The 26,704-nt window shown below is 43.8% G+C and overlaps 1 protein-coding gene across 1 annotated transcript in view; it reads right to left on the bottom strand.

The window, feature by feature from the left end:
* Positions 1–26,704, bottom strand: part of LOC137541184 (NXPE family member 4-like) — a 128,519-nt gene that overhangs the window by 47,123 nt on the left and 54,692 nt on the right. The window contains exons 3-4 of the mRNA XM_068262357.1: positions 11,287–11,996; positions 5,888–5,949 (exon numbers count right to left, since the gene is read on the bottom strand). Of these exons, the coding sequence (XP_068118458.1) occupies positions 5,888–5,949; positions 11,287–11,996 (772 nt within the window). The remainder of the gene's footprint in view (positions 1–5,887; positions 5,950–11,286; positions 11,997–26,704) is intronic.

Below are 26,704 nucleotides of genomic sequence, written 5' to 3' on the forward strand. Positions count from 1 at the left end.
GAGGGAAAATTACAATTGACCCCCTTAAATACACTTTCTCATAACTGGATTCACCTGTGTATGTAGGCCAGGGGTCACTGAGCTTACCAAGCCAATTTGAGTTCCATTTATTAGTTCTACCAGTTTTGGAATCAATAAAATGTCAACAGTGCCCAAATGTATGCACCTGCCTAATTTTATTTAAACAATTATTGCACACTTTCTGTAAATACAATAAACTTCATTTCACTTCTCAAATATCACTGTGTGTTTCTCCTATATGATATATTTAACTGACATTTTCTATCGTAACAACCAACGATTTATACAGAAAAATCATGATGATTAAAAAGGTTGCCCAAACTTTCACATCCCACTGTACATACATTTCTGCCGATGATGATATACATCTTATCCCACTGCCATCTTGTGGCTATTTTAGTATATGACCACTCAAAAAACCTCTATCAAGCCATGTATAATAATTGCACATTATTAGTATTGATTTATAAAGCACCAACATATTCCGTGGCTCTGTATTAAGTAAGAAATAAACATGAGGTACAAAATATTACAGACAATGATACATACCAATACATCGAGAAATCCAGAGTTGGTGCAAAATACAGAATCGGTTCAAATTACAGAATTGGTAATTACAGTGGCAACGTTAATATGAAAAAATGTATTCACACGTAGCAGAATTCATATGCAGCATGTGGGATTCCGATTTAATGTTCATTGCACATCTAACACATTTCAATGGCATCACAATGACCTGCGTTTTCTTATTTTTAGTGTCATTTGTTATTTTTCTGCATTTTCAAAATACTTGGCAGTACTGCATTTTTTTTTGGAAAATATATTTAATTGAGTCTTCAATAAACAAGTATCAATAAACATAAGAGAGTAATATTGTGCCAATAAACAAAATTTTACAAGGCAAAGGTACATATCAGTGCAATTGTATTAGAAATACATATTTAGACGTATAGACCCATTTTAGCTACATTAAAATATGTAGCAAGTATTTAAGAGAAGAAGAGAAAAAAGGAAAGAAAAGAAAAGTATAGAGGAGAGATATAGGTGTATCCTAGTCCTCGAGCTCTGCCGGCCCAGCCACCCAGACGAACATTCGATTCCAGATTGATAGATTTTCATGGAATGTCAAGATTAGGGTTTTTTTTATCCAACGGGAGTAGATGAAAGAAGCTCATCCAATACAGCTTGGTCTGTAAATTCATCTTGTTTATCCAACAGGCCCAGGTCTCAAGGCATTTGTCGTTTCTGTTTTGAGAAGAATGAACTAGTTCTTCCATTTGCATTATATGATCAATTGTCTTTCAATTCAGGTAGTTGTGGGGCATTATTTGACTTCCAATGTCTCGCAATCAGTTGTCTGGCAGCAATTAGGATATGTCTAAGGAAGGGTTTTTTAGCTATTGCTATAGACAACAAAACTCTACATATGTTATATGTAGGTAGAAAAAAACAAAGTCTTGTAAAAGTATTACCTTTTATTGGCTAATTGATAAAGTTAAATAATGCAAGCTTTCTGGGATCTAGTCCCCTTCTTCAGGCATATTTCCTGCATCAGTGTTTTACTACAGCTAACATCTGGAAATATGCCTGAAGAAGGGGACTACATCCCAGAAAGCTTGCATCATTTAACTTTATAAGTTAGCTACCTACATTTATTGTTTGGCTAACACGGTACAGAAACATTTTTACTACTATCTAGATATGTTAAGAATACAGAGCCTTGTCTGTGATTGGGTAAATACATATTAGCTAATGTGAATATTTTGTTATTGTGAGACAGTTTTAAAAAAAAAGGTATCTACCAGAATGGTCTGTTAGAGTATCAATAATAGTATGTGGGAACGTTTTGTGAATCCCTATGGAGACTCCTTTAGATTTTGATTCTGGGTTGGTACTATTGTACCATATTGGGAAGTGTTTATTAGGTTTCAATGGTATGTGGTCAATTTTGAAATGAGTTTCTTGTAGGAATGCGATAGAGGTATGAGATTTATGTAAATGGTACAGGATTTGTGATCTTTTATTTGGTTGATTGAGTCCATTGACATTCCATGTTGTGATGGTTAATTTAACCATTATCGTATGTGGGTATAGATTGAGTTTCTCTGAGTCTGACAGAGCCCGAAGGCAGGAGGAGAAAGAGAGATACAAAAGAAGAAGGAAAAAAAGACATGTTAAAAGATGAAAGAAAAGAAATAGAGAAATGAAATGTTAATGTTTTATTAACAACAATTAAGATTATAGGCCGATCAGGTCTAAAAGAGATCAAAACCACTGTCTGAAAAACCCAATGTATTGGTGATTGTGGTGAAACGAGGAAGTCGATGGAGGAGTAGAGCTCCACCAATGACCTCAAAGAAACCATATAACTTTATAACAAACCATGTATATTAGAAGCAAATCCTCATAAGAGTATGGGAATAAGGGTGAGTACTGCATTTTTTCATGCAATGTTCAAATCACATGCATAAACTCGAGTATAAGTCTAGAAATGTAGGTCTGATTCACTTTATAAAAGTATAGAGGTCGACTTATACGTGATTTACAGGCAACACTGAGCACATCGAGTTATGTGTGTACTAATAGTGACATTTCCATTTGCAGCAATTTATCCAGTGGTAAGTGATACTTTGAGGAAAGGAAATGCCAAGAAAACACAAGTCTAAAAGTCCTGGCCATAACAATGAACAAGAAAATGGGCAGGGAGGAAATACTGGGCTGCATAAAAGGGAGTGAATAATTGCAGCACTTGGGGGTCTGGACTCTGGAGGAGGTATTGGCTGCACTTAAGGGACAGGAGGGGTTAATGGCTGCTATACTGTATGCAGTGCAGTCATTAACCCCCCCTGAGCCCCATGTGCAGCCATTACCTTTGCTGGGTAGACTTATACTTGAGTCAATTAAAAAATCCAGCTTAAGTGGGTTGAATATTGGAGATGACTTATATACAAGCTCAACTTGTATTCAAGTATATACGGTAAGTAATAGGAAATGCAGAACAATGCAGAAAAATGCACGCGAAATGCTAAAAATGAAATGCAATTTTGATGCTAAAAACACGTTTTTTAATTTGTTTTATTAAAAATAAGAGTAAATGACATAAAACCATAATCAATTACTACATATCTTACACAGGCATCAGTTGGTATCAACTGTATAACAACCTAAAGCATATATGCAACACAATTATAATGGTAAATTACCTTATGTAGAAGGCATTAAAGAGACTCTGTAACAAAATTTTCAGCCTTATTTCTTCTATCCTATAAGTTCCTATACATGTTCTAATGTGGTCTGTCTTACTGCAGCCTTTCCTAGTTGCACAGTGGCTGTATTATCTCTGTTATAGGATCTAATCTTCTTTACTTTGATGACTTTGTCGGGCTCAGGCACTCAGGCAGTAATGTGCTGCTCTGCTTGTGATGGGATAGAAGCTATACACACCCTCTCCACGCCCCTGCAGGCTCTGTGTGAGAGTCACAGACTGAGCTTCTCTCAGCCTATCACAAGCCATGTCTTTTGTTTGTGAACACTGCCTAAAACTGGCAATTACAAGCCAGGATTGCAGAAGGGAGTGCCAGAAAGAGCACAGAGGGACCCAGGAGAACATAATGAATAGAATGGTATGCTTTTTATTGTAAGAATTTTAGAGTACAGATTATTTTTAAACAATGGCAGAGCAACAATAAACTATTGCATCATAGGATCACACAGTAACTGGAATGCAGTCACAGGAAGAAGAAAAGAAGATTAAACAACAGATTAACAACATGTATGCATCAGTCACAGTAACAGCTAGCATCTCTCAACAGATGCATCAAGATCTACTAATATATTAAAAAGTTGAGCAACAGGCTCAAACTAACCAATAACTATAACAGTATTTGGTACCCATGGACGGAATCAGGAAATTTGGGAGCCAGGGGCTAATGGGCTATTTGGGTGCCTCGTAGGCACTAATGAAAAATATTGACTATTGGGGGCCAAAGAAGAAATTTGGGCACTGGTAAATAGGGAGCACCCTGCCCATCCAACCAAAATTTTTCATTCGGAGAATTAGGGTTTTGAAAAAATATTGTTTTGAAATTCATTTTGACAATTACAATTTTGTAAATTCTCATTTTGAAATGTATTATCTTAGAAATGTATTGTTTTTTTGTATAAATCTTATTTGCAGCAGAGAAAGGGGGTTTTAGAATTAGGCGTCAGGAAAAGGGGTTTTAGGCTTAGGCACCTCCATTGGCGTGTTAGGATTAGGCACCACCTGAGGGGGTCTTAGGGTTAGGCACCACCAGGTGGGTCTTATGATTAGTCACCACCGGGGGGGGGGGGTTAGGATTAGGCACCACCAGGGGGGTCTTAGGGTTAGGCACCACCAAAGGGGGTCTTAGGGTTAGGCACCACCAGGGGACAGGGCTTAGGGTTAGGCACCAGCAGGGGGGTTAGGGTTAGGTTCCACCTGGGGGGTCTTAGGGTTAAGTACCACCAGGGGAGAGTTCTGTGCGAGAGTAGGGATTAGGTTTAGTTGTAGTAAAATATTGGTAATATTTACCAATGTTTTACTATGGTCATTGTAACTTTAAATATATTTTAATTTTCATTGTTATAGACAATATTTTGTCCTTTTAATACCCTTATTACCCGTATTTATTATTCTATCTCAGATAAAGATGAAGAAATGAAAAAGAAAACATTGATATAAACAATGTCTTAAAATTTCAGCTATACACCCTTTTTTCCTGACTCCCTTATTTGATGTATGCCCCGTGGGCAGCTGGCTACATTGTCTCTTACCATGTCCTGGGAATAGTCAGTTTTTGCCAGATCTCAATCATATAAGAGAAAGGCATCCATGTCGGTCCATAATAATCTACAGAGCCTAATACCAATCTATGATGCAAAATGATATAGTAATATTGGGGAAAAGATACTTATAAACAATTTAAAATCTATACGCACGTGAGGGATAAGGGTAACAAGCTGTACAGATATACAATGTACAAAATCAATACGTCTCACAGCAGAATATACACACAATTGAATCAGCATTCAGCACTCAGAGACAACTCAGTAGTAAGGGAATCTGTAAACAATGCAAACACCTGGTTATAATACACTAATAGCTTATCATCTGTTAATAATCTGAAAGCAGCGGACCGAAAATGTGCATAAGAAATAAATGATCTGAATTACCTGTCGGTGTGTATGTGGCTGGACCTAGCATCTCCCTGTGCTCTCTCACGCGTTCCGCAATGCTGCTTCTTCAGAGGTCTCTAGAGAAGCAACATTGCAAAACACGTGAGGGAGCAGACAGAGGAGACAGGCAGGACTTGGACCTCTATTGCATTAAACAATGAAGGATCCAATCCGCAATGGGGGGGGGGGGGGGGGAGAACACAGAAGGGAGGGTCAAGGAGTGGGTGGGAGTAGATGCCCCCCTCCCTGCATGATTCTGTGCCAACTTCATATTATGTGTCACAGTGTGCCCACTGTTCCCACTTCCTGAACTGCGTCCCACGAATACAACTGCCTCACCCGCCCCTAGAAACAGGTTTGCTTTAGCCTCTATTCAGTAAGCTTTTATCCTGAGTTTTCATCCATTAGATAATTTTTCAATGTATCTACAAAGTAATTTTTTTTTTAAATGGAAGTCAATAGTGCATCTTCCATATCGCTCTCACTTTAAGGCTTCCTCAAACCTGTGCAGAAGCGTACATGATTGCCTGTAAAAGTGGCAAGCACAGGAAGTGCACAATATACCATATATTATTTCATGACTAATAACATAATGATAATAACATTTGTAAAGCACTTTTCTCCCATGGAACTCAAAAGCTCACGAAAGTAAAAAATATTTAAAACGTACTTTCGCATTTCACAACTTCAACGTGATCAACTTTTTGGGGAATTTCCACGGCCATGTTGGATCTACAAATTAAGCAAACATTTTTAAAAGATGTATGTCAAGCATAACACTTATACCAAATCTAGTAATATAGCTTAGGCTCCATATCAATCCTAGACTATATACCATCTTTAATAAAACCTCAATTTTGCATAATGTACAAAAATGAGCAAATTAAATATTAATGAGCAGTGTTGCTATTTTTGATTTTGAGAAAAAAAATGGCAAAAATAGCTTATATTTTCACATTTTTTACAAAAACTTGAAAAATATTTTACAGGGAAAATGCAAGAAAATGCAGACTACAAAAACTCAAACATTCTTACCGTGAAAATTCATGAAAAGCATGAAAATAACAAAACTAATTTTTGATGCCATTTTTGCTCAGAAATCAAATGTACCATTATTTTTGTTAAAATAAGTGTGAAAATAATATTGCCATTTTTGCTCATCACTGAATGAGTAGAGATGGCCCAAACGGTTCACCACCAGCGAACGGTTCCCAGCAAACTTCCATGGTTCACGATCGCGGCAAACCGGGAACTTTTCCAGAAGTTCGGTTCGCCTCCATAGTGCATCATGAGGGTCAACTTTGACCCTCTATATCACAGTCAGCAGGCACATTGTAGCCAATTAGGCTACATTCCCTCCTGGAGGCCCCCCCCCCCCTTATAAAATCCAGACAGCGTCAGGCAGTGGACTCACTCGTGTGCCTGCAGCTCTCTTGAGAGCTAATCTTGTTCTGGTGATCTATTTTTTTTTTGTGTGTGGCCCACTTGCATTATATACAGCCCTGTCAGTCAGTGACACTGTGCCTGTCTGTGTGTGACAGGTGCACATGTAATACCCATCACTGCATATACCTACTACCTGTTGTTCACTTCAGTGCACACAGTATCACTGTGCCTATCCCCCCAGGGCTCAGCAGTGTGGAAATTTTTGTGTGTGTCTGCCTCAGATGAGAGCAATGCCATCTGTACTCTCTGCCACCAAAAATTGAGCCGTGGAAAGACCAAGACCCACGTAGGGACAACTCCCTTACGAAGTCACATGATTACAAAACACAAACTGCAATGGAATGACCACCTGAGGGAAAGCAGCTCACAAAAGCAAATCCACACACCGCAGTGGAAGATATGCAATTATTTCTCAAAAAAGGCGATACCCAAACTGTACCGTGATGTTGAAAGGCAAGTGGTGTCATCTCTGGCACACAGCATTGGGCCAAGGGTCCATCTGACCACAGATGCCTGGTCTGCAAAGTACAGTCAGGCCTGCTTGAAGAACAAGTCAGTCCCCACACAGCATCTCTGCCTGCACGCCGTGTGACTGCTTGCCCCAAGACTAAGTCGGTCCCCAGTCCCCACACAGCATCTCTGCCTGCAGGCCGCTTGACTGCCTTCTCCGCCACCACCAACAGGGTCCAGGACTCCAGGCGGATTCCTGAATCTTAGCCTTTAAAACGCTGCTTTGCGTCACATCCAGATTTTTCCCCCGGACTTTTGGCGTCTATCCCACTCCGCCATGCCCCCCTCCAGGTATTAGACCCCTTGAAACATCTGTTCCATCACTTTTGTGGCCAGCATACATTTTTCTAGTTTTCCAATTTCTCCTCCCCATTGAAGTCTATTGCGGTTATCGGAAGTTCGCGCGAACTTACTTTTTTGCAGAATTTCGTGAACTGAAAATCGGAGGTGCGGGCCATCTCTATTAATGAGTACCATTTATCCTGTTGGGCAAGTAAATAGGGTAAACAGGCAGTCTAACGACCTAGTAATTGCTTGACACTATGAACAAAGAAGAGCATTACCTTTATAGAAAAATTGTCCAGTTTCATCTGACGTCCATTTGAAATCAAGTTTATTAAGTTATCGCAAACTAATGGCAAGTTGGTTAAAAACAATTAAAGCGGACCCCAATCAAACATTTTTTTAATTCAAAATATTTAGTTGCACCACTCTGACACATACAAAGATAAATAAACTCTCCTTCAAACCTATGAGCATTTCAGTGCATGCTTTTCACCCTTCTCTTTTCATAATTAGGGTTATACAGGTGGCAGCCATTACTTCTGAGCTTTGTAGGAGGTTTTAGATCATGAGTGTGTTTGTCATCAGCTACCCTCCCTCACAGGGGTGTCGTCTATGTGAAATCTCACACAAGCTGAGATCACCTCCCCTGTGATATCATCAGTAGCAGCCTTTGTTTTGTTTTTGTTTTTTATCTCCTCCACCAGTCTGCCGGATTCTGTCCCGGCAATATGAAAGGAAGTGAGGGGTTCCTCCAATAAATGTCAAATATTTAGTATTTGTCATCATGCAGCTGAAAAAAAGGCTACTATTTATTATTATAAGTTAGAAAATAGATTTTATTTCTGAAATTTTGTATTTTTTATTTGGGTCCACTTTACATACTTCCTTTTGTAGATTCACACGATGGAGACATCAAGGAAACAAACATTTTCAAAAGATCTTAAAATGCTAGAAACACTAGGGGACTGAGAGGAGTGGAAAGGCTCTACAGGACACAGAGCCTTCCCTTTCCACAGGTATCTGTTTTTTTTTTTTTTTTCACTTTAACTTATAATCCCAGCTGGATATAAGAAGTGGTTGCTGATGTGTAAATAAGCGCAACATTATTTAAACTTACCATTTACTCTTTTCATAGGGAACTGATTAAACCCAAGGTTTGTTCTCTTGAGGACTGCACCATTAAAGCAGCCTAAAGGAGATCACAGTTGGCCCTGGTTATAGTAGGAAAAATAGTGTATTTGCAAGGTTCCTAAATATTGGGTATCAGTTCAATTCTAATTTAGCTTTTATGAGGCACCTACTCATAGTTACATCACTTAATTGGTAAGCAAAAATTCTATCACCTGTGTATTATGTGTAGTAAACATAACATACTGTACACACTAACTTTGCCATGGGTGGCAGGATGGAGAATCTCCTGCCATATTATTGTAAAAATGATGACTGGAGGCACTAAAAGCATTTTCTCTCCCCAGTTTAAAGCAGGAAACAAATATTAAGTGCAATGGATCAAGATTACCAAACACACAAATGGAGAAACTCACTCCCAAACAGTTCTCTGCTGCTTTATAAAGCCTGCAGGCTGCTTATAAGCCAATGAGAAGTGCACACATATAATACACCTAGCTTGCAGTGATTAATCAAGCAGAAGCTGAGCAAGTCAGCCAGTCAGTTGGAGAGGGCTTCAGTTGCATATAGACAATGGCTATATGACCAGCAGGGGGCACCAGCGTGCAGGATATTCCCTCTCATCTGCCCCCCTCCTAACTAAACTGCATGGGATACTACAATAAAATTAAAAACAATGGTGCATGAGCCAGCCTGGGGCCCCGGGAACTCTCACTGCACCATTGTTTTTAATTTTATTGTAGTATCCCATGCAGTTTAGTTAGGAGGGGGGCAGATGAGAGGGAATATACTGCACGCTGGTGCCCCCTGCTGGTCATATAGCCATTGTCTATATGCAACTGAATCCCTCTCCAACTGACTGGCTGACTTGCTCAGCTTCTGCTTGATTAATCTCTGCAAGCTAGGTGTATTATATGTGTGCACTTCTCATTGGCTTATAAGCAGCCTGCAGGCTTTATAAAGCAGCAGAGAACTGTTTGGGAGTGAGTTTCTCCATTTGTGTGTTTGGTAAGTTTTAGAGCAGTAGGAGACAGGCCTTGGGGGTGGCAGCTCCAAGGGTTTGGCTGCGCTCACATATGGTGTTAGATGCTGGTTCTGGGGCCCCGGGCAGTGAGAGTTCCCGGGGCCCCAGGCTGGCTCATGCACCATTGTTTTTAATTTCAATGGATCAAGATTAGTCTGTATTGGAGACGGATTACATTAAAAAATACTACATAGAATAATTGCATGGGGAGCCTCTATTATCAAAAATATTAAAATTGCATTTATTTAAATACACAGACGCACAAAATTCCAAATTCCCACCCTTTATATCTCAGCACAGCTACATTGTTTTTAGAGCATAGGGCTATCAAAGGAGTGCACTCCTATTAGTCTATTACCGGTATTTAATCTTCAGGCCCTTAGTATATATCTTCCTATATCCAACATGAGTTAGGTGACCAGGGCTCCACGTGGGCTGGAGTCACGTGACCTCAAGTCCTGTTCGGCCTCCGCTCTCTCCCCGATCATACCAGGAGAAGCAAGTTTGCGGGCATACACTCCACTACTGTTGCTGGCACCAGACGGGCACGTTGGGAACGGCTCTGCCTGTTCAGTAAGCCAGCACCTATTCAGCAGAAGAGCTTACGCAAGTCTCCCTAACACTGCTACTGCCTATAGAGCGCATCCTAGTGGCTGCAGCTCTGGCGCTTTGAGTCTGCCAGGAGAAAAGCGTGATATAAATGTTATTTTTCTTGTCTTGTCTAGATGCATAACAATGTACAGTGTTATGTGAGGTAATCAGTATGCATGAATGAGCACGAAATAGCAGGACCTGGCACCAAGTTGCCTATAAAAGCCCAGTCAGCCATTCAGCCAGTGATGTTGGTTCTAACAGCGTGGGTTAACCTATACCTTGGTGCTCCTCTGACCTCTGCTAGTATATGATTCTTATCTTCCTGTTGTGACCCAGCCTGTGACCTTGATACCTCCTGTTAGCTGCCTGCGTTGACCTTTGCTTGTGACCTTAATTATGCCTTGATTATGCCTGTCTGCTGCCTGCCTTGACCTTTGCCTGTGACCCTGATTATGCCTGTCTGCTGCCTGCCTTGACCTTTGCCTGTGACCCTGATTATGCCTGTCTGCTGCCTGCCTTGACCTTTGCCTGTGACCCTGATTATGCCTGTCTGCTGCCTGCCTTGACCTTTGCCTGTGACCCCGATTATGCCTGTCTGCTGCCTGCCCGGACCCTTGGCCTGATCGCCATGCTGATGGACTCCAGATTGCAGTTCCTACTATTCTCTACAGTCACCAGTGGGGGAATCCCATGGCAGGGGTTGCAATCCCTCGTCCATCACCCACTAAGGGTGGTGGGCGATCATCACTTTTGGGGTGCTCTGGTGATTCCATACCAAAGGAGAGCCCACACCAACCATCTGTGACTAGGCCGGCTTGACACAGCAAGCCATAACAGAGTAATTTAAAGGTAGATTTTAGCCTTCAAATAAAAAAGAAAAAAATGTTATTCTAGGAAATTCCTGTTTAGGAACGGGACTATAGATATGATAGCTTATGTCATTAGTTTATTTTTCACTTCATTTTTTATCCCATGGAAGCTTGACTCCTCACAGCCTGTCTGAATTCTGTGATTATTTTTTTTTCAATATACAGTAAATTAACCAATAAAGATATGTTAAATATTAGAAAAGTATAGTGTACCTTGTGAAAAGCTGCTGTTCTGTGCTGGTCATATAATAAATAGGTTCAAATAAAGTACTCATTGATACAAAGGCCTCACAAGGAACCCCAGGCAGCTTCAAGCAATAGAATTCTCCTGGTTGCTGATCACCATAATAACACCTTTGTCCTTGGGAGTCCAATTCATATCCACAATCTGTAAGAACTTCTTTGCTTTGATTAAGGAATTTCCCTTTGCATATTATATGCTTATGCCCATGGCTCCTTGCTCGCCATAAAGCGGAGACTCCTTCACTTGGGTGAATTAAGAGAATGGAAATGTTGACAAGACCTTCCCAAAATAATGTGAAGTAGACATTATAAGTTCCATTGTTAAAGTCCTCGACTCTCCCAGAAGCTCCAGCTCCAAGATTTGGGGAAAAGATCCGTGCTCGTAAAAAGTCTCCCCCATAGGTCTTCCTTTCTCCCGCATGATTAAACATCTGAACTTGAACAGTTAATGTGTCTCCAATACAGTACTTTGGTTGATAGTTTAAGACTCTAGCTGTACTCTTGGCACCACTGCTCGTTTCACTTATATCACGGAAAAACACATTTAGCATTGTAGAGTTAACATCATCGAAGATTTGTTGTACTTCATCTTCTAGTTCATCATGCTTAGCTGGTGTAAAGGTTAAAGGGTCTTTAATTACAGAAATTCTGTTTGGCAGAGACGGAAGATGTGGTAATTTCTGAAAAAAAATGTAAATGGCAAAATTAGAAATAATATAGAAGGCATGTGCCGTATAACTAATAAAAACATATTTTAGACCAAAACTGGCTAAAGATTCTAAATATTGAAATAAACTAATTGCATTAAGCAGAAACTCTAAATATTATAAATACCATAAATACAGGTCCTTCTCAAAAAATTAGCATATTGTGATAACGTTCATTATTTTCTGTAATGTACTGATAAACATTAGACTTTCATATATTTTAGATTGATTACACACAACTGAAGTGGTTCAAGCCTTCTTTTGTTTTAATATTGATGATTTTGGCATACAGCTCATGAAAAACCAAAATTCCTATCTCAAAAAATTAGCATATTTCATCCGACCAATAAAAGAAAAGTGTTTTTAAAACAAAAAAAATCAACCTTCAAATAATTATGTTCAGTTATGCACTCAATACTTGGTCGGGAATCCTTTTGCAGAAATGACTGCTTCAATGCGGCGTGGCATGGTCGGCAATCAGCCTGTGGCACTGGTCAGGTGTTATGGAGGCCCAGGATGCTTCGATAGCGGCATTAAACTCATCCAGAGTGTTGGGTCTTGCGTCTATCAACTTTCTCTTCACAATATCCCACAGATTCTCTATGGGGTTCAAGTCAGGAGAGTTGGCAGGCTAATTGAGCACAGTAATACCATGGTCAGTAAACCATTTACCAGTGGTTTTGGCACTGTGAGCAGGTGCCAGGTCGTGCTGAAAAATGAAATCTTCATCTCCATAAAGCTTTTCAGCAGATGGAAGCATGAAGTGCTCCAAAATCTCCTGATAGCTAGCTGCATTGACCCTGCCCTTGATAAAACACAGTGGACCAATACCAGCAGCTGACATGGCACCCCAGACCATCACTGACTGTGGGTACTTGACACTGGACTTCAGGCATTTTGGCATTTTCCTCTCCCCAGTCTTCCTCCACACTCTGGCACCTTGATTTACGAATGACATGTAAAAGTTACTTTCATCCGAAAAAAGTACTTTGGACCACTGAGCAACAGTCCAGTGCTGCTTCTCTGTAGCTCAGGTCAGGCGCTTCTGCCGCTGTTTCTGGTTCAAAAGTGGCTTGACCTGGAGAATGTGGCACCTGTAGCCCATTTCCTGCACACGCCTGTACACGGTGGGTCTGGAGGTTTCTACTCCAGACTCAGTCCACTGCTTCCGCAGGTCCCCCAAGGTCTGGAATCGGTCCTTCTCCACAATCTTCCTCAGGGTTCGGTCACCTCTTCTCGTTGTGCACACTTCTTCCTTCTCACAGACAGGGGCGTATCTGGGTAATATAGCGCCTATGGCAAACACTGAAGTTGCGCCCCCCCCCCCCTTACTTCCTGTTCAAAACCCTCTTGGCCTCTAAAACAGAATCCTTTCTTACGTACATGTGTTATGGTTGCCTGTGTTTTGTGGCGCGGGATATTGCCGAAGTTACTTTTTTTTGGAAATATCTCTTCTTATTTCCTCTCTGTCCTGTTTTCTAACACTAAGCCAAATGCACCCTAGATACATAAAATAAAGGATACCCGAAGTGTCATGTGACATGATGAGATAGGCATGTGTATGTACAGTGCTTTGCACACAAATAACTATGCTGTGTTCCTTTCTTTATTTCTCTGCCTGAAAGAGGATTAAATATCAGGTATGTAAGTGGCTGACTCAGTCCTGACTCAGACAGGAAGTGACTACAGTGTGACCCTCACTGATAGGAAATTCCAACTATACACTTTCCTAGCAGAAAAAGGCTTCTGAGAGCAGGAAAGAGGTAAAAAGAGAAATTTCTTATTAGTGAGGGTCACACTGTAGTCACTTCCTGTCTGAGTCAGGACTGAGTCAGCCAATTACATACCTGATATTTAACTCTTTCAGGCAGAGAAAAAAAAGGAATACAGCACAGTTATTAGTGTGCTGGGCACTGTACATACACGTCTATCTCATGTCACATCACTTCGAGTATCCTTTAAGTGGCCATGTTCCGTAGAAAACAGAATTTATATGATTTGAGGTCTGAGTGATGGGGAGGCATGGGGGCAGGCGTGGAGCTGCAGCAGAAGGCCAGACATGTGGGGCAGCACAGTGGAAAGCATGGTGCCCATGGTGCTGTGGCGCCCATGGCATGAGCCATACCTGCACCCCTCTAGATACGCCTCTGCTCACAGACTTCCCACTGAGGTGCCTTGATACAGCACTCTGGGAACAGCCTATTCGTTCAGAAATTTCTTTCTGTGTCTTACCCTCTTTCTTGAGGGTGTCAATGATGGCCTTCTGGACAGCAGTCAGCTTGGCAGTCTTACCCATGATTGCGGTTTTGAGTAATGAACCAGGCTGGGAGTTTTTAAAAGCCTCAGGAATCTTTTGCAGGTGTTTAGAGTTAATTAGCTGATTCAGTTGATTTAGGTTAATAGCTCGTTTAGAAAACCTTTTCATGATATGCTAATTTTTTGAGATAGGAATTTTGGGTTTTCATGAGCTGTATGCCAAAATCATCAATATTAAAACAATAAAAGGCTACAACTACTTCAGTTGTGTGTAATGAATCTAAAATATATGAAAGTCTAATGTTTATCAGTACATTACAGAAAATAATGAACTTTATCACAATATGCTAATTTTTTTAGAAGGACCTGTATGTGACACAAATGACAAAATAATGTACCGGTATGCGATGTATATTGTATGTATGTGATGTACAGCACAAAGGTGTCCATACATCTAGCTATGTATGGGCAGATCGAACAAGAGACAGATCTCTCCCTCTGATCGAATCTGAACAGAGAGAGATCTGTCCCTTGCCTTACACTGCAGGCCATTTCCCGATATATTTTACCACAATATCTATCAGGAATCAGCCTAGCGCCACCGCCTCCATTTCTTGCCTGGCTGCCCCCCAAATGTAAATGCCCCCCACTGTCTGTGCAGTGTAAAATCTCACCTGTCCCATTGCTGTTACTCCTGGGCCTCCTTCACTATCACCCCCATGTCTGGCATTGCACCGAGTGCCATCATGTGGTGGCACATCTCCCACATGGTAGAGGCACCATCACATGGTGGTGCTCAGTGCAACAGCAGACAGGGGTGTTATGACAGGTGAGGCAGGGAGTCGAAACAAGGGGACAGGTGGTATTTTGCACTACTCAGACACCTGGGGGACACATATTTACATTTGGTGGTGGCCAGGCAGGTAGCCTTCATTGCATTCGATGGTCATTTCAATATTGAATATTGTTATTGCCGCGCACACAATCAAGCATTTGCTGCCGATATCTTTCCAGCATGTCGGATCAACACATTTGACCAATTTAGACCTTAAATCAGTTGATTTATCGATCAGGCATGCTTGTTGTGACACCGGTTTTTACTCCATTCGATAAAATTATTGGATTGGATGGTCAATTGAGCTGTGAAATTGGTAGATGTATGGGCACTGTAAAGGACAACCGAGGTGACATGTGAAATGATGAGATAGACATGTGTATGCACAGTGCCAAGCACACAAATAACTATGCTGTGTTCCTTTTTTTTCTTTCTATGCCTGAAAGCGTTAAACATCAGGTATGCAAGTGACAGTTTCTGTCCAGGTCGGGACCAGGTCAGACTGGGTCAGAATATAGCATAACCCTCACTGATGCCATTGGTCCTGGGGGCGCCATGTTGCTGGATTAAGCCCTGCCCGTGGTCTAAGCCCCTCTCTGGACTAAGTCCCACCCCTGTGGGTGTTCTATTTCTTGCTTCTGCTTCATCACTTAGTATAAGTTGCAGGCAGCTGACACCTGTGTGCTTTGTGCATCCTTTTTCCCCCTTTGTGCCTCCTTCTGTCTCCTTATGCCTCCTTCTGCTCCTTGTGCCATGTCTGACCCCCTGTTTGTCCTTCTGACTCCCTTTGTGCCTCCTGTCTCCATGTGCCTCCTTCAGTCCCCCTGTGCCACCTCTGCCTCCTTCTGTGCCCCTTTGTGTCTACTTCTGTCCCCTTGTGCCTCCTTTTATCCCCTTTGCCTTTATTTGTCCCCTTGTGCTACCTCTGCCTCCCTGTTCCTCCTTCAGTCCCACTGTGCCGCCTTCTTTCTTACTGTGCATACTTCCGTCTCCCTTTGTGTCTCCTTCTGTCTCCATGTGCCTCTTCAGTCCCCATGTGCCATCTTTGTCCCCTGCACCTTCCTGTGTCCCCTTGTGCCCTTTTATGTCTCCCTGTGGCTCTTTCTGTCCTCCTCTGCCTCCTTCTGTCTCCATGTGCCTCCTTACATCCCATTCTGCCTCCTTCAGTCCCCCTGTGCCTCCTTTCTTTCTTTGTCTCCTTTTGTCCCCCTTTGTGCTTTAATCTGCCCCCATTGTGCTGCCTCTTGCCCCGCTTTGTGCCTCCTTCTACTCCACTTTGGGCCTCCTTCTGCTACACTTTGTGCCTCCTCTGACCCCCTGTGTGCCTCCTTCTGTGCTCTTTTGTGCCTCCTTCTGGCCCTCATGTCTTCTTCTGTCCCCCTGTACCTCCCGCTGCCCCCTGTGTACCCCCTTCTGTCCTCCTGTGCCTCCTTCTGTCCTCTGTCTTTCATTATGTTCTCCATTGTGCCTCCTTTTGCCCCCCATTGTGCCTCATTCTGTCCTCTTTATGCCTCCCTCTGTCCCCTTGTGCCTCCTATCGTCCTCTGTGACGACTTCTTACCCTTGTGCCTCCTTCCATCCCCCTGTGCCCCCCTATGCGCCATCTTCAGTCCCCTTGTGCCTCCATCTGTCTCCCCTTGTGCCACCTTCTTTCCCACATTGTGCCTTCTTCTGTCCCGTGTGCCTTCTTTTGTCCTCCTGTGAGTCCTCCTGTCCTCCTTTGTGACTCCTAATGTCCCCCTTTGTGCCTCCTTCTGACCCTCTTGCAGAGGTGCCTGATGAGTGCTGGGCAGGGGGGGCACTTGGTGTGTCCCCAGGTGTTGAACTGGCTTGCAGCCAGTTCACTGGCCGCAGCTTGTAAGCTCACTTCTGCAGCCTAGGAAGTCTGTGGGTTCTGGCAAGCAGAGCAGGGCTTCAGGAAAATGGCGTCCGAAGCCCTGCACTGGAGACTATTTGTGCCTCCAGTGCAGGGCTTTGGGCACAATTTTCCCGTAGCCCTGCTCTGCCTGTCAGCGTGGGAGTTTTGCAGCCGGAGTTGCTGCACGAAGATCATTGGGGAGCTGCTGCGCACCGGAGGCAGGCTGGGAGAGGAGTCTTCTGCAGGTGAGTACATTTTTTTTCTTATAGGCGCAGGCAGGTATCAGGGCTATTAGGGGGAACTAATGGGAAGGAGGGGGAGGAACCCTGCCTATGTGGATTTTCTGGTGAAACGCTTCCCACACTACATATATTTTCTTGTGAAACGCTGCCTAGATTGCTTATTTTCTGGTGAAACGCTGCCGCATTTACATGTATTTTCTGGTGAAACACTGCTGCATTCCAATTATTTTCTAGTGAAACGCTTACCGCATTGCTATTTTCTGGTAAAAAACGCTGCCGCATTTACATGTATTTTCTGGTGAAACAGTGCCGCACTACGATTATTTCCTGGTGAAACGCTGCTGCATTACAATTATTTCCTGGTGAAACGCTGCCGCATTATGATTATTTTCATGGGGGGTGCCATGGGGGTGGGGGGCACCACAGGTTTTATTGCCTGGAGTGATAAAATGGCTAGAGGCACCCCTGAGGTAAGAGATATAAAGGGTCAGTGATTCATAGGTTTGAGCTCTACCATACTTCAATGATGTTGTCATTGAGCAGAGACATTGAAACAGTAAAAAACGTAAAAACTACCTAACGACCATGTCAAGCTGATGCGCGTGACTGGGGATGGCAGCCCCAGGAGCGCCTAACGCCGATTGTCATAAACTCCTGTAGCTGCAGTTTAGCAGGGAACACATATGCGATAGTTTCCTGCCGGTTCGATCAGCCTGCTAGCCACGGTCATAGCTAGCAGACTATTCAGAGCCGAAAGGGGAAAGAAATCCCCTTTGTTTACATTTGTACAGCACTGCAATCTCCTGCAGCTCTGTACGAGGGACACTCGGCTGTCCTTCAGAGCGGCTCGTAATGTGTGTCCTCTCATAGGCTTATTGCCTATGAGAGGCGGGGATGAGTGCCTCATATGACTTTTCTGATGATGCAGGGCTTCACCTCCAATATAACTTCCCCGATAGTCTAGAGTTGGCCAAACATAAATGCAAAGTGCGGAAACCACTTGGGGGCCAAAATTGATGGCTCTGAAGGCCAGAGTTTGACATGTATGCTCTATCCTCTCAGGCCAGGGTTGATAATCAATGACTACATCATTCCCTGATATCATGTTATACCCTATGCATTGCCTTCTTGGGATGTCCAACAATACATCTTCTGTTACTTTGCTGAAGTGAATAGAAGGAGGATCTAAACACTTTTCACTGGCCTTGATCCATTTTTCCTGGCGCTAATCTACTTTAGGGGACCCAGCAGGATACTTAATTGAGAGATTCAGCTAACTTGATTGGGTGGATAGCACCTGCTCAAACTACTAGGTTTCCAATAGGTTTCCAATAGGTTGTAGTAATCGACGTAATCCACACTATTCGACTATTACAACTAGGGATGATCGGAACAGGCGATTTCCGATATCGCGGTAATTCCGCATTCCGCTGTAACGAAATTCCATCATCGCTACATTCTGGCGGATCCCCGTGGTATTACGCGGAATTCCGCATTCCAGCAGAACAATTTCCACAATGTTAAAGGGAACCTAATGGATGTTTCCTTATACAAAAATACCAGTTCCCTGGTAGTTCTGCTGATAACTTTGGCTTTAGTGGTGGCTGAATCACAATCCTAATTACATTTTTTTTGGAGCAGCAGGAGTTGTTGTAGGCCATGGGACCTAGAGGTGGTTCCACAGCGGTCATCATAATTTTTGTTTGGAGCAGAAGGAATTGTCGTAGGCCATGGGACCTAGAGGTGGTTCCAAGGCAGTCATTCCAATTTTTAGTTGGAACAGCAGGAGTTGTCGTAGACCATTGGACCTTGAGGTGGTTCCAGGGCAGTCATTACGATTTTTGTTTGGAGCAGCAGGAGTTGTCATAGGCCATGGAAACTAGAGGTGGTTTCACGGCAGTCATTATAATTTTTTTGGGAGCAGCAGGAGTTGTCGTAGGCCATGGGACCTAGAGGTGGTTCCAAGGCAGTCATTACAATTTTTGTTTGGAGCAGCAGGATTTGTCGTAGGCCATGGAAACTAGAGGTGGTTTCACGGCAGTCATTATAATTTTTTTGGGAGCAGCAGGAGTTGTCGTAGGCCATGGAAACTAGAGATGGTTTCACGGCAGTCATTATAATTTTTATTTGGAGCAGCAGGAGTTGTCGTAGGCCATGGGACCTAGAGGTGGTTTCACAGCAGTCATTATTTTTTTTTGGAGCAGCAGGAAAAGTTGTAGGCCAAAAGCATAGGGTTAGGATATAATATGTAACATCGGACAGCTGCAAAAGCTGCATTTTTATGATCTTAAAAAGCAAAAATATGCAATGATAGTGATAGGCAGCAGAGTTTGAGAGGGAGATCATTTGAGGCTTGAAAAACAGCAACATTTTAATTTAGTCTGTCTAATCTTCATCATGAATCAGTGAGAGGGGCCTTGTAATTATCACTGATCCATGACTCATTCATTTTAATGAACGTTAGTATGTCCACAATGTCTGTGGACAGACAGTCCGTTGGTCGGTGACCACCCCACCTGCAGCACTAAATACTTGCTCAGAAAGAACACTGGCGGCGGGGCATGCCAGAACCTCCAGTGCATACTGAGCGAGTTCAGGCCAGGTATCCAGTTGTTTTTTCCAATACTTAATGGGGTCATCATTACTCTCCATATTGTCTGGAGCACTGGCCGACCCAAAGTAATCATTCACCATACGGGCCAGCCGCTGGCGGTGACTATTTTGCCCGCTGGTGGTGCTGCTGCTAGAAGGAGCATCTGGCATTTGCTGATAAAATTCCTTCAACATACTCAGCAGGTTCACAGATTGGCTATTGGTGCTGCTGCTGGGAGTGGGACCACCAGACCTTTGCTGAGTATGATGAGGCGTGGTAGCTTGGGCCCGGGATACAGGTGCAGAAAACGCATCTTCTACCCAATGAAGAAGGGCATCCTGGATGTGGCTCATCCTGGCGTCTGCTTGGGAGGGGGGGTATGAACTGCCACATTTTCCCCTTGCACCGGGGATCTAAGATGGTGGCCACCCACATGTCGAGCCTTGATTTTAGAGTTTTAATCCGGTGGTCCTTACGGAGGCACTGGAGCATATGCGCAGCCATAGGAAAGAGATGTCTGCCATTAATCACCTCTTCCTGGCTGTCAGAACTGTCGTCATGCTCCAGCTCCACATCAGAATCTTCTTCCCACCCCCGGACAATGGGCTCTTCTGCTTCTACAAGCTCTGCCTCCTCATCCAGGACTTGAGCATGCTCACTCACTCCCCCACTTGACTGACCACTGTTCAGTAGGGCTTCCTCCCCCTGTCTGAGAGCTTTGTCAAGAGCCTTGTCCAGCATGAAGACAATAGAGAGCACTTCTGATATGCTGCAGTGCTCCTCACTGACCAATTTTGTTGCCTGCTCAAACGGCTCCAAGACTTTACACACCTGTCCAATCAGCTGCCACTGGTCCCCAGTAATGTAGTCCAGTGGCCCTGTTCTGGAGGAAGATGTCTGAGACAGGTATAGCCTGACTGCCATTCGCTGCTCCCACAACCTCTCCAGCATGTGAAGGGTGGAGTCTCACCGCGTCAGACAATCAGAAATAAGCCTGTGCTGTGGCAGGCTCTGGCAGCGCTGCAGCAGGTTCAAGGCCACGGTGGCGGTTGCGGAGCGACGGATGTGGGCTGACACTTTTTGTGCTGAGGCCTTCAACCCATCAAAAGTTCGTAAACATTTCTGGACTACAAGGTTGAAGACGTGGGCCAAGCAAGGTAAGTGAGTGTAGCCACCTTCAGAAATGGCGGCCAGCATGTTGGCACCATTATCAGACACCACTACAGCTGTCTCCAGTTTTTGGGGGAAAAGCCACTGCCGAATCTGATCCTGTAAGGCTGCAAGGATTACAGATCTGGTTTGCCTGTTCTCGTCCATGGATTCGAGTTTCAGCACTGCTTGGCATCGATGGTACTGCAGACCAGTGTATGAGCAGGACCAATTGCTGGGAGGCTCAGCAACGGCGGACTGGCCTTGGACAGAACAGGTAGCAGAGGGAAGTAGCTGAGATGCCCCAGATCTTGCACCCTCCTCAGCAGCACCATGGAGTCACCAATGGGCGGTAAAAGTTAGAGACTTTCCCTGCCCATGCCTGCTGCTCCAGCCATCCATAGTGAAGGGTACCTTGCCACCGACAGTGTGATACATAGACCGGTCGACACACTTCACAATGTGCTGGTGAAGGGCTGGGATAGCATTCCTGGCAAAATAATGGCTGCTGGGGATCCGCCATTGTGGAGCACCACTGTTCATCAGTCTGCAGAAGGAGGCACAGTCCACAAACTGGTAGAGCAGCAGCTGTTGGCCCAACAGCCTCGCCAGGAGCGCATTGTTTTTGACAACAAAAGGATCACTTGCAGGGAGCATCTGCTTCCTCTGCAACATTTCTGGCACAGAGGCCTGATGCTGGAACACTGGTGATTCAGAGGAAACCAACAAGGGTGATGATGAGGTGCTTGCCGAGGTCTGGAGCCCTCTTCCAGCCTGGCATGCAGAGGGATTTGAAGTAGAATGGGACGCAGGTTGGATAGGGACAGGACAGGTAGAAAAAGAAGAGGAGGGGCCTGTTGTTGCTGCTTTTCCTCCACCCATCTTATTTTAATTCTTTACATATTCAAACTCCCGTCTGTGGTGGTTGCGCAGATGGCTTATCAGCCCGGAAGTGCCGAACCTGCTGCCCAATTTGCCTCTGCTCACCGATTTACGGCACACCGAACAGACTGCCCTGGATTCATCCTCTTCCAGAACAGCAAAATAATTCCATGCAGGGGGAGTGCGTGCACGTGGAGCAGTGGTGCAAGTGGTGCGACCTGTTCCAGCACGTCGATGCTCAGCATTGGGCTGGTGGGTACTGATAGACGGGAAAGCACTTGCAGGCTGCTGGCCAACCGTCTGCTCTGTTTCTCCATGCTGCTCACGCCTGCTAGTACCTAACCCACCAGATGGCGACCAAGTTGGATCAGCTGCCTCATCTAAAACATCATCCTGTTCAACCAAAACACTGGAACCCATAAGTGACTCTTCTGGACTCTCCACCTGGCCACGAAACACCTCTGTAGTTGACTGGTGATGTTGATTGGTGGTGGTGACACAAGATCCCAGTTGTGATAGATTACTGGATGAATAAAACACAGGGGCCATTTCTGTCACCACAGAACCCACCACTTTTTGGGACCTTGGTCCCGTGGTCTCCTCCAATGCCTCTGCACATCTCTCTCATCGACATAGGTGTGCTTTAACCACCCTGGCGTTCTGATTAAATCGCCAGGGTGGCTGCGGGAGGGTTTTTTTTAAATAAAAAAAAAACTATTTCATGCAGCCAACTGAAAGTTGGCTGCATGAAAGCCCACTAGAGGGCGCTCCGGAGGCGATCTTCCGATCGCCTCCGGCGCCCAGAATAAACAAGGAAGGCCGCAATGAGCGGCCTTCCTTGTTTTGCTTATATCGTCGCCATAGCGACGAGCGGAGTGACGTCATCGACGTCAGCCGACGTCCTGACGTCAGCTGCCTCCGATCCAGCCCTTAGCGCTGGCCGGAACTTTTTGTTCCGGCTGCGCAGGGCTCAGGCGGCTAGGGGGGCCCTCTTTCGCCGCTGCTCGCGGCGAATCGCCGCAGAGCGGCGGCGATCAGGCAGCACACGCGGCTGGCAAAGTGCCGGCTGCGTGTGCTGCTTTTTATTTGACAAAAATCGGCCCAGCAGGGCCTGAGCGGCAGCCTCTGGCGGTGTTGGACGAGCTAAGCTCGTCCAGACCGCTCAGCAGGTTAATTATGGAGGAGAAAGAGAAGCAGCTGCGGTCGGGTTCTGGTCGTGAGGAACCTGGCCACTACTGGTGCTGCTGCCACTAGCTTCAAGTTCCTCACACTGGGTAGAGGGTTCCTGATTGAAATAATCAACTACTCTGTTCACCTGCTGCTCTGTCAAAATTTTCTTGCATGCGAACACAGGGAAGACATCTCTGATCAGGGCGGAATGCTTCCTGCTGCTACTGCCACCAACACCACCATCACGCCATTTTCTTTTAGGAGAGGCAGGAAATTGCTGCTGCTGCTCTCGCTCCATTGTTTTGGGGCCAAAAACTTTATTGGGGAAGGGGTATGAGCGACAGAACTTAAGTAAAATAAATCCACCTAACTTGAACTAAAAAAAAACAGATAAGAAAATAAGGGGGTGAAATAAAGAAAATAAATCAAAAACAAAATAAAGAAAACAAAAAAACAAAACAAAAATGAACTTAGAAAACAAAACAAAAAAAACCTTGCACTACACTCAACTAATCAATCACCTAACTCTCTCACTCTGTCAAACACTAAGCCTGTGGCCTGGCTGGCTCTGTCTAACCCTCTCCACACAGCAACTACTAGTTCACTACACTACAATCTATCACTCAAACTAACAATCTACTGTCACTCTCTCACAAATACACCTAGCTACTCTACTAATAGCTCACACTCAATCTAATTCTCTCTCAGGCCCATATGCTATTCACTTTTTCACCTGAGTTTTCTCCTAGGTGATAATTTTAAACTTGTCAATAAAATGCATTTTTAAGCCACCAGAAAGCAAGAAAATACTCTAAATAATTTTGATAGTACTTTATCATTTACTTTTTTAGTTGAAAAGTGCTGAAAAGTTCTTTTAAATCGAAGATGAAAAATTATCTCCTAGGAGAAAACTCAGGTGAAAAAGTGAATTGCATATGGGCCTCAGTCTTTAAAAAGACTTTTGTTTTATGTTGAAACAACTAATATGGGTCTGTCTCTCCTCTCTCCAACACCAGACTGAAACCCACAAGCTTCGTGACTGTTACACCTCTTTTATATACAAAATGGGTGGGATAGCTGATGATAGGTAGCTAGGAGCTGGTTGCTAACGTAGGATTGGTTGGTTTTTGTTAAGACTCTAATTGGTGCAGAAATTCCGTTTTTAATGTAGAAATCAGCATGTTTTAAGCTTCTGTGATGGGTCTATCCCTTCCGATCCTTCTGATTGGCTAATGCAACTTTTACACGCTTCTGATTAAATTTCGACGGAATTCCACATAGAAATTCCGCTATTTCCTATTACTGCTATAGCTTTTCCTTTCCTGCAATTTCTGACCGGAATCGCGGAAATCTCCATTCCACAGAATCCGACGAGCAACCCTAATCACAACGCTTTGTTCTGTCTCGGGTGCTGTGATTAGAGAACTGTTCCCAGGGCCAGATTTGTACTTTTTACCACCCTAGGCCAACAGTCAACAACCGCCCCACTCAGTGACATGACTATATATTCTATATATTCTATAGTGCTTCAGAAGATGTCAGCGCTATATAATTACATAATAATGTGGTAGGACATTAGACTATGATTAAAAAAATATAATAATAATAATATGGTAGGACAGAGTATAATTATGTAATTAGATTGTGAGCTCCTCTGAGAACAGTGATATGACTATGGACTCCGTGCTGCAGAAGATGTCAGCGTTATGTAACTACATAATAATAATATGGTAGAACATTAGAATAGGACTATGGTAGGATTAGATTGTAAGCTCCTCTGAGGACAGCCAGTGACATGACTATGTGTTCTGTAAAGTGCTGCAGAACAGACTACAGTAGGGATTAGATTGTGAGTTCCTATGAGGACAGTTGAAAGTCAAAAGAGATAGGACAGAGATGGGGAGGAGGGAAAAGCAAGGGAGATAAAGCACAAGATCTAAGAGGAAAAGAGAGAGGGAACAAGATAAGGAAGAGGGTAGAGGGAAAAAAAAGACAGAAATATAGCAAAAGATGGGAGAGGACAATAAAGGGATAATGTGATCTGAATGAATCTGAAAAAGGCAGGAAAGCACAATGGAGCGACAGAATGGGCAATGAATCAGGCAAGCTTGTTTACTTACAAGTCTCTAGTCTGTGCTGGACTCTTTGCTTTCATCTGCTTCTAAAGACCCCTGTGTGTGTGGACAATGTCAGTGATAGCCCTGCTCCTATCTCCATCACAGAGTTCCCCTCACTTGCTTCACTGCATACCAAGAGCTGCAGATCCTTAGCACAGTGGTGGCTCACAGTGATGAGAGAGCCAGCAAGTGATTACTTCCTGTATACGGCTGCCGTTCATTACTGGGCACCGTTCATCATGCTGCTGATGATCTGTGGCTCTTTGGATGCAGTGCCGTAAGCAGGGAGCTGTGAGGCAGAGTGAGCAGGATCATCATGCGGGCGGCAGACTGACCAGCAGCGGTAGGAGGACACAATCAAAGCACCGCACACAGAGTAAATATAAAGCAGCTGATCTTCTGTCAGCTGCAGGCTGCCCTAGTTCAAGCCCTGCCCTAGGCCACGGCCTACTTGGCCTGCCCACATCCGGCCATGACTTGTTACCTATGAGGTCCCCAAAAGTAGACTTTTTCCTGATCCATAACTCAATGGGAGAGAAGGGCCATCCGGATTATTGCATTTGTCACTTGGGGTCTCTGAGGTTACCAGTAGAGGGGTATGAAATAGCCTTAATCCATTTAGGTAGCATAAAAAATAAAAACCCTTTAAAAATGTGACCTTACCCCACCGAAAAACTGCTGACTCCGCCCCATGTCCGTCCAAAAAGTTGTGTCTCCTGCTTTTTTGGACCTTTTGTATGTGAAAAATTAGAAATTAGGTTGGCAACCCTGTTGCTATCTTTGATAGTAGTTTGCAGGGCTGGATTCAGGGGTGAGAAGGATGGAAGGGGTGGGCCTCTCACTCCACCTGGATACAGACCAGATTTTCCTACCTGCCCAGCAGGAAGGCAGGTGATAAATCAGGTGCAGACCTGTGTGGCTTAGGGATGCTCATTCGGATTTCGCGGAAATGCAATTTCCGAAATTCCGATCGGAAATTGCATTTCCGCATCGGAATGCGGAAATCGGTAATTCTAGTGCGGTAGGCGGATTTCCGCCGGAAATCGTGAAAATTTCCGCCGGAAATCGCGGAAATTCCACCCGACTTTAACATCGATTTTCTCAAAAACTATAAGGTCTTTTTTAAAAAACTTTTTTTTGTATCTTGTTCACAAAATTCAGTTTAATAAACCCTGAAAATGTGGTGTTTCTAGGACTTAAGGGGGCTTTTCTAATAACCGCTAAACTCGGCGGATTTTTTCTGTAATGTAAAATGCAGAAAGTCTGCATCTGCCTATTTTCTGCATTTTACATTACAGTAAAAATCCGCCGACTTTAGCAGGTAATAGCAAAGCCCCTGTAAGTCCTAGAAACACCAAATTTTCAGGGTTTATTAAACAGAATCTTCTGAACAAGATGCAAAAAAAGTTTTCAAAAAGGCCGTATAGTTTTTGAGAAAATTGATGTTAAAATCGGGCGGAATGTCCGCGATTTCCGGCGGAAATTCCGCATTGGAATGCGGAAATTGGTAGCGGAAGGCAGAATCGGTAATTTGGCAATGGCGGAATGCGGATTTACCGCGGAATCGGAAATTGGCATT

Source organism: Hyperolius riggenbachi, chromosome 12 (assembly GCF_040937935.1).
Source record: "Hyperolius riggenbachi isolate aHypRig1 chromosome 12, aHypRig1.pri, whole genome shotgun sequence".
In the NCBI taxonomy this organism is placed as follows: domain Eukaryota; kingdom Metazoa; phylum Chordata; class Amphibia; order Anura; family Hyperoliidae; genus Hyperolius; species Hyperolius riggenbachi.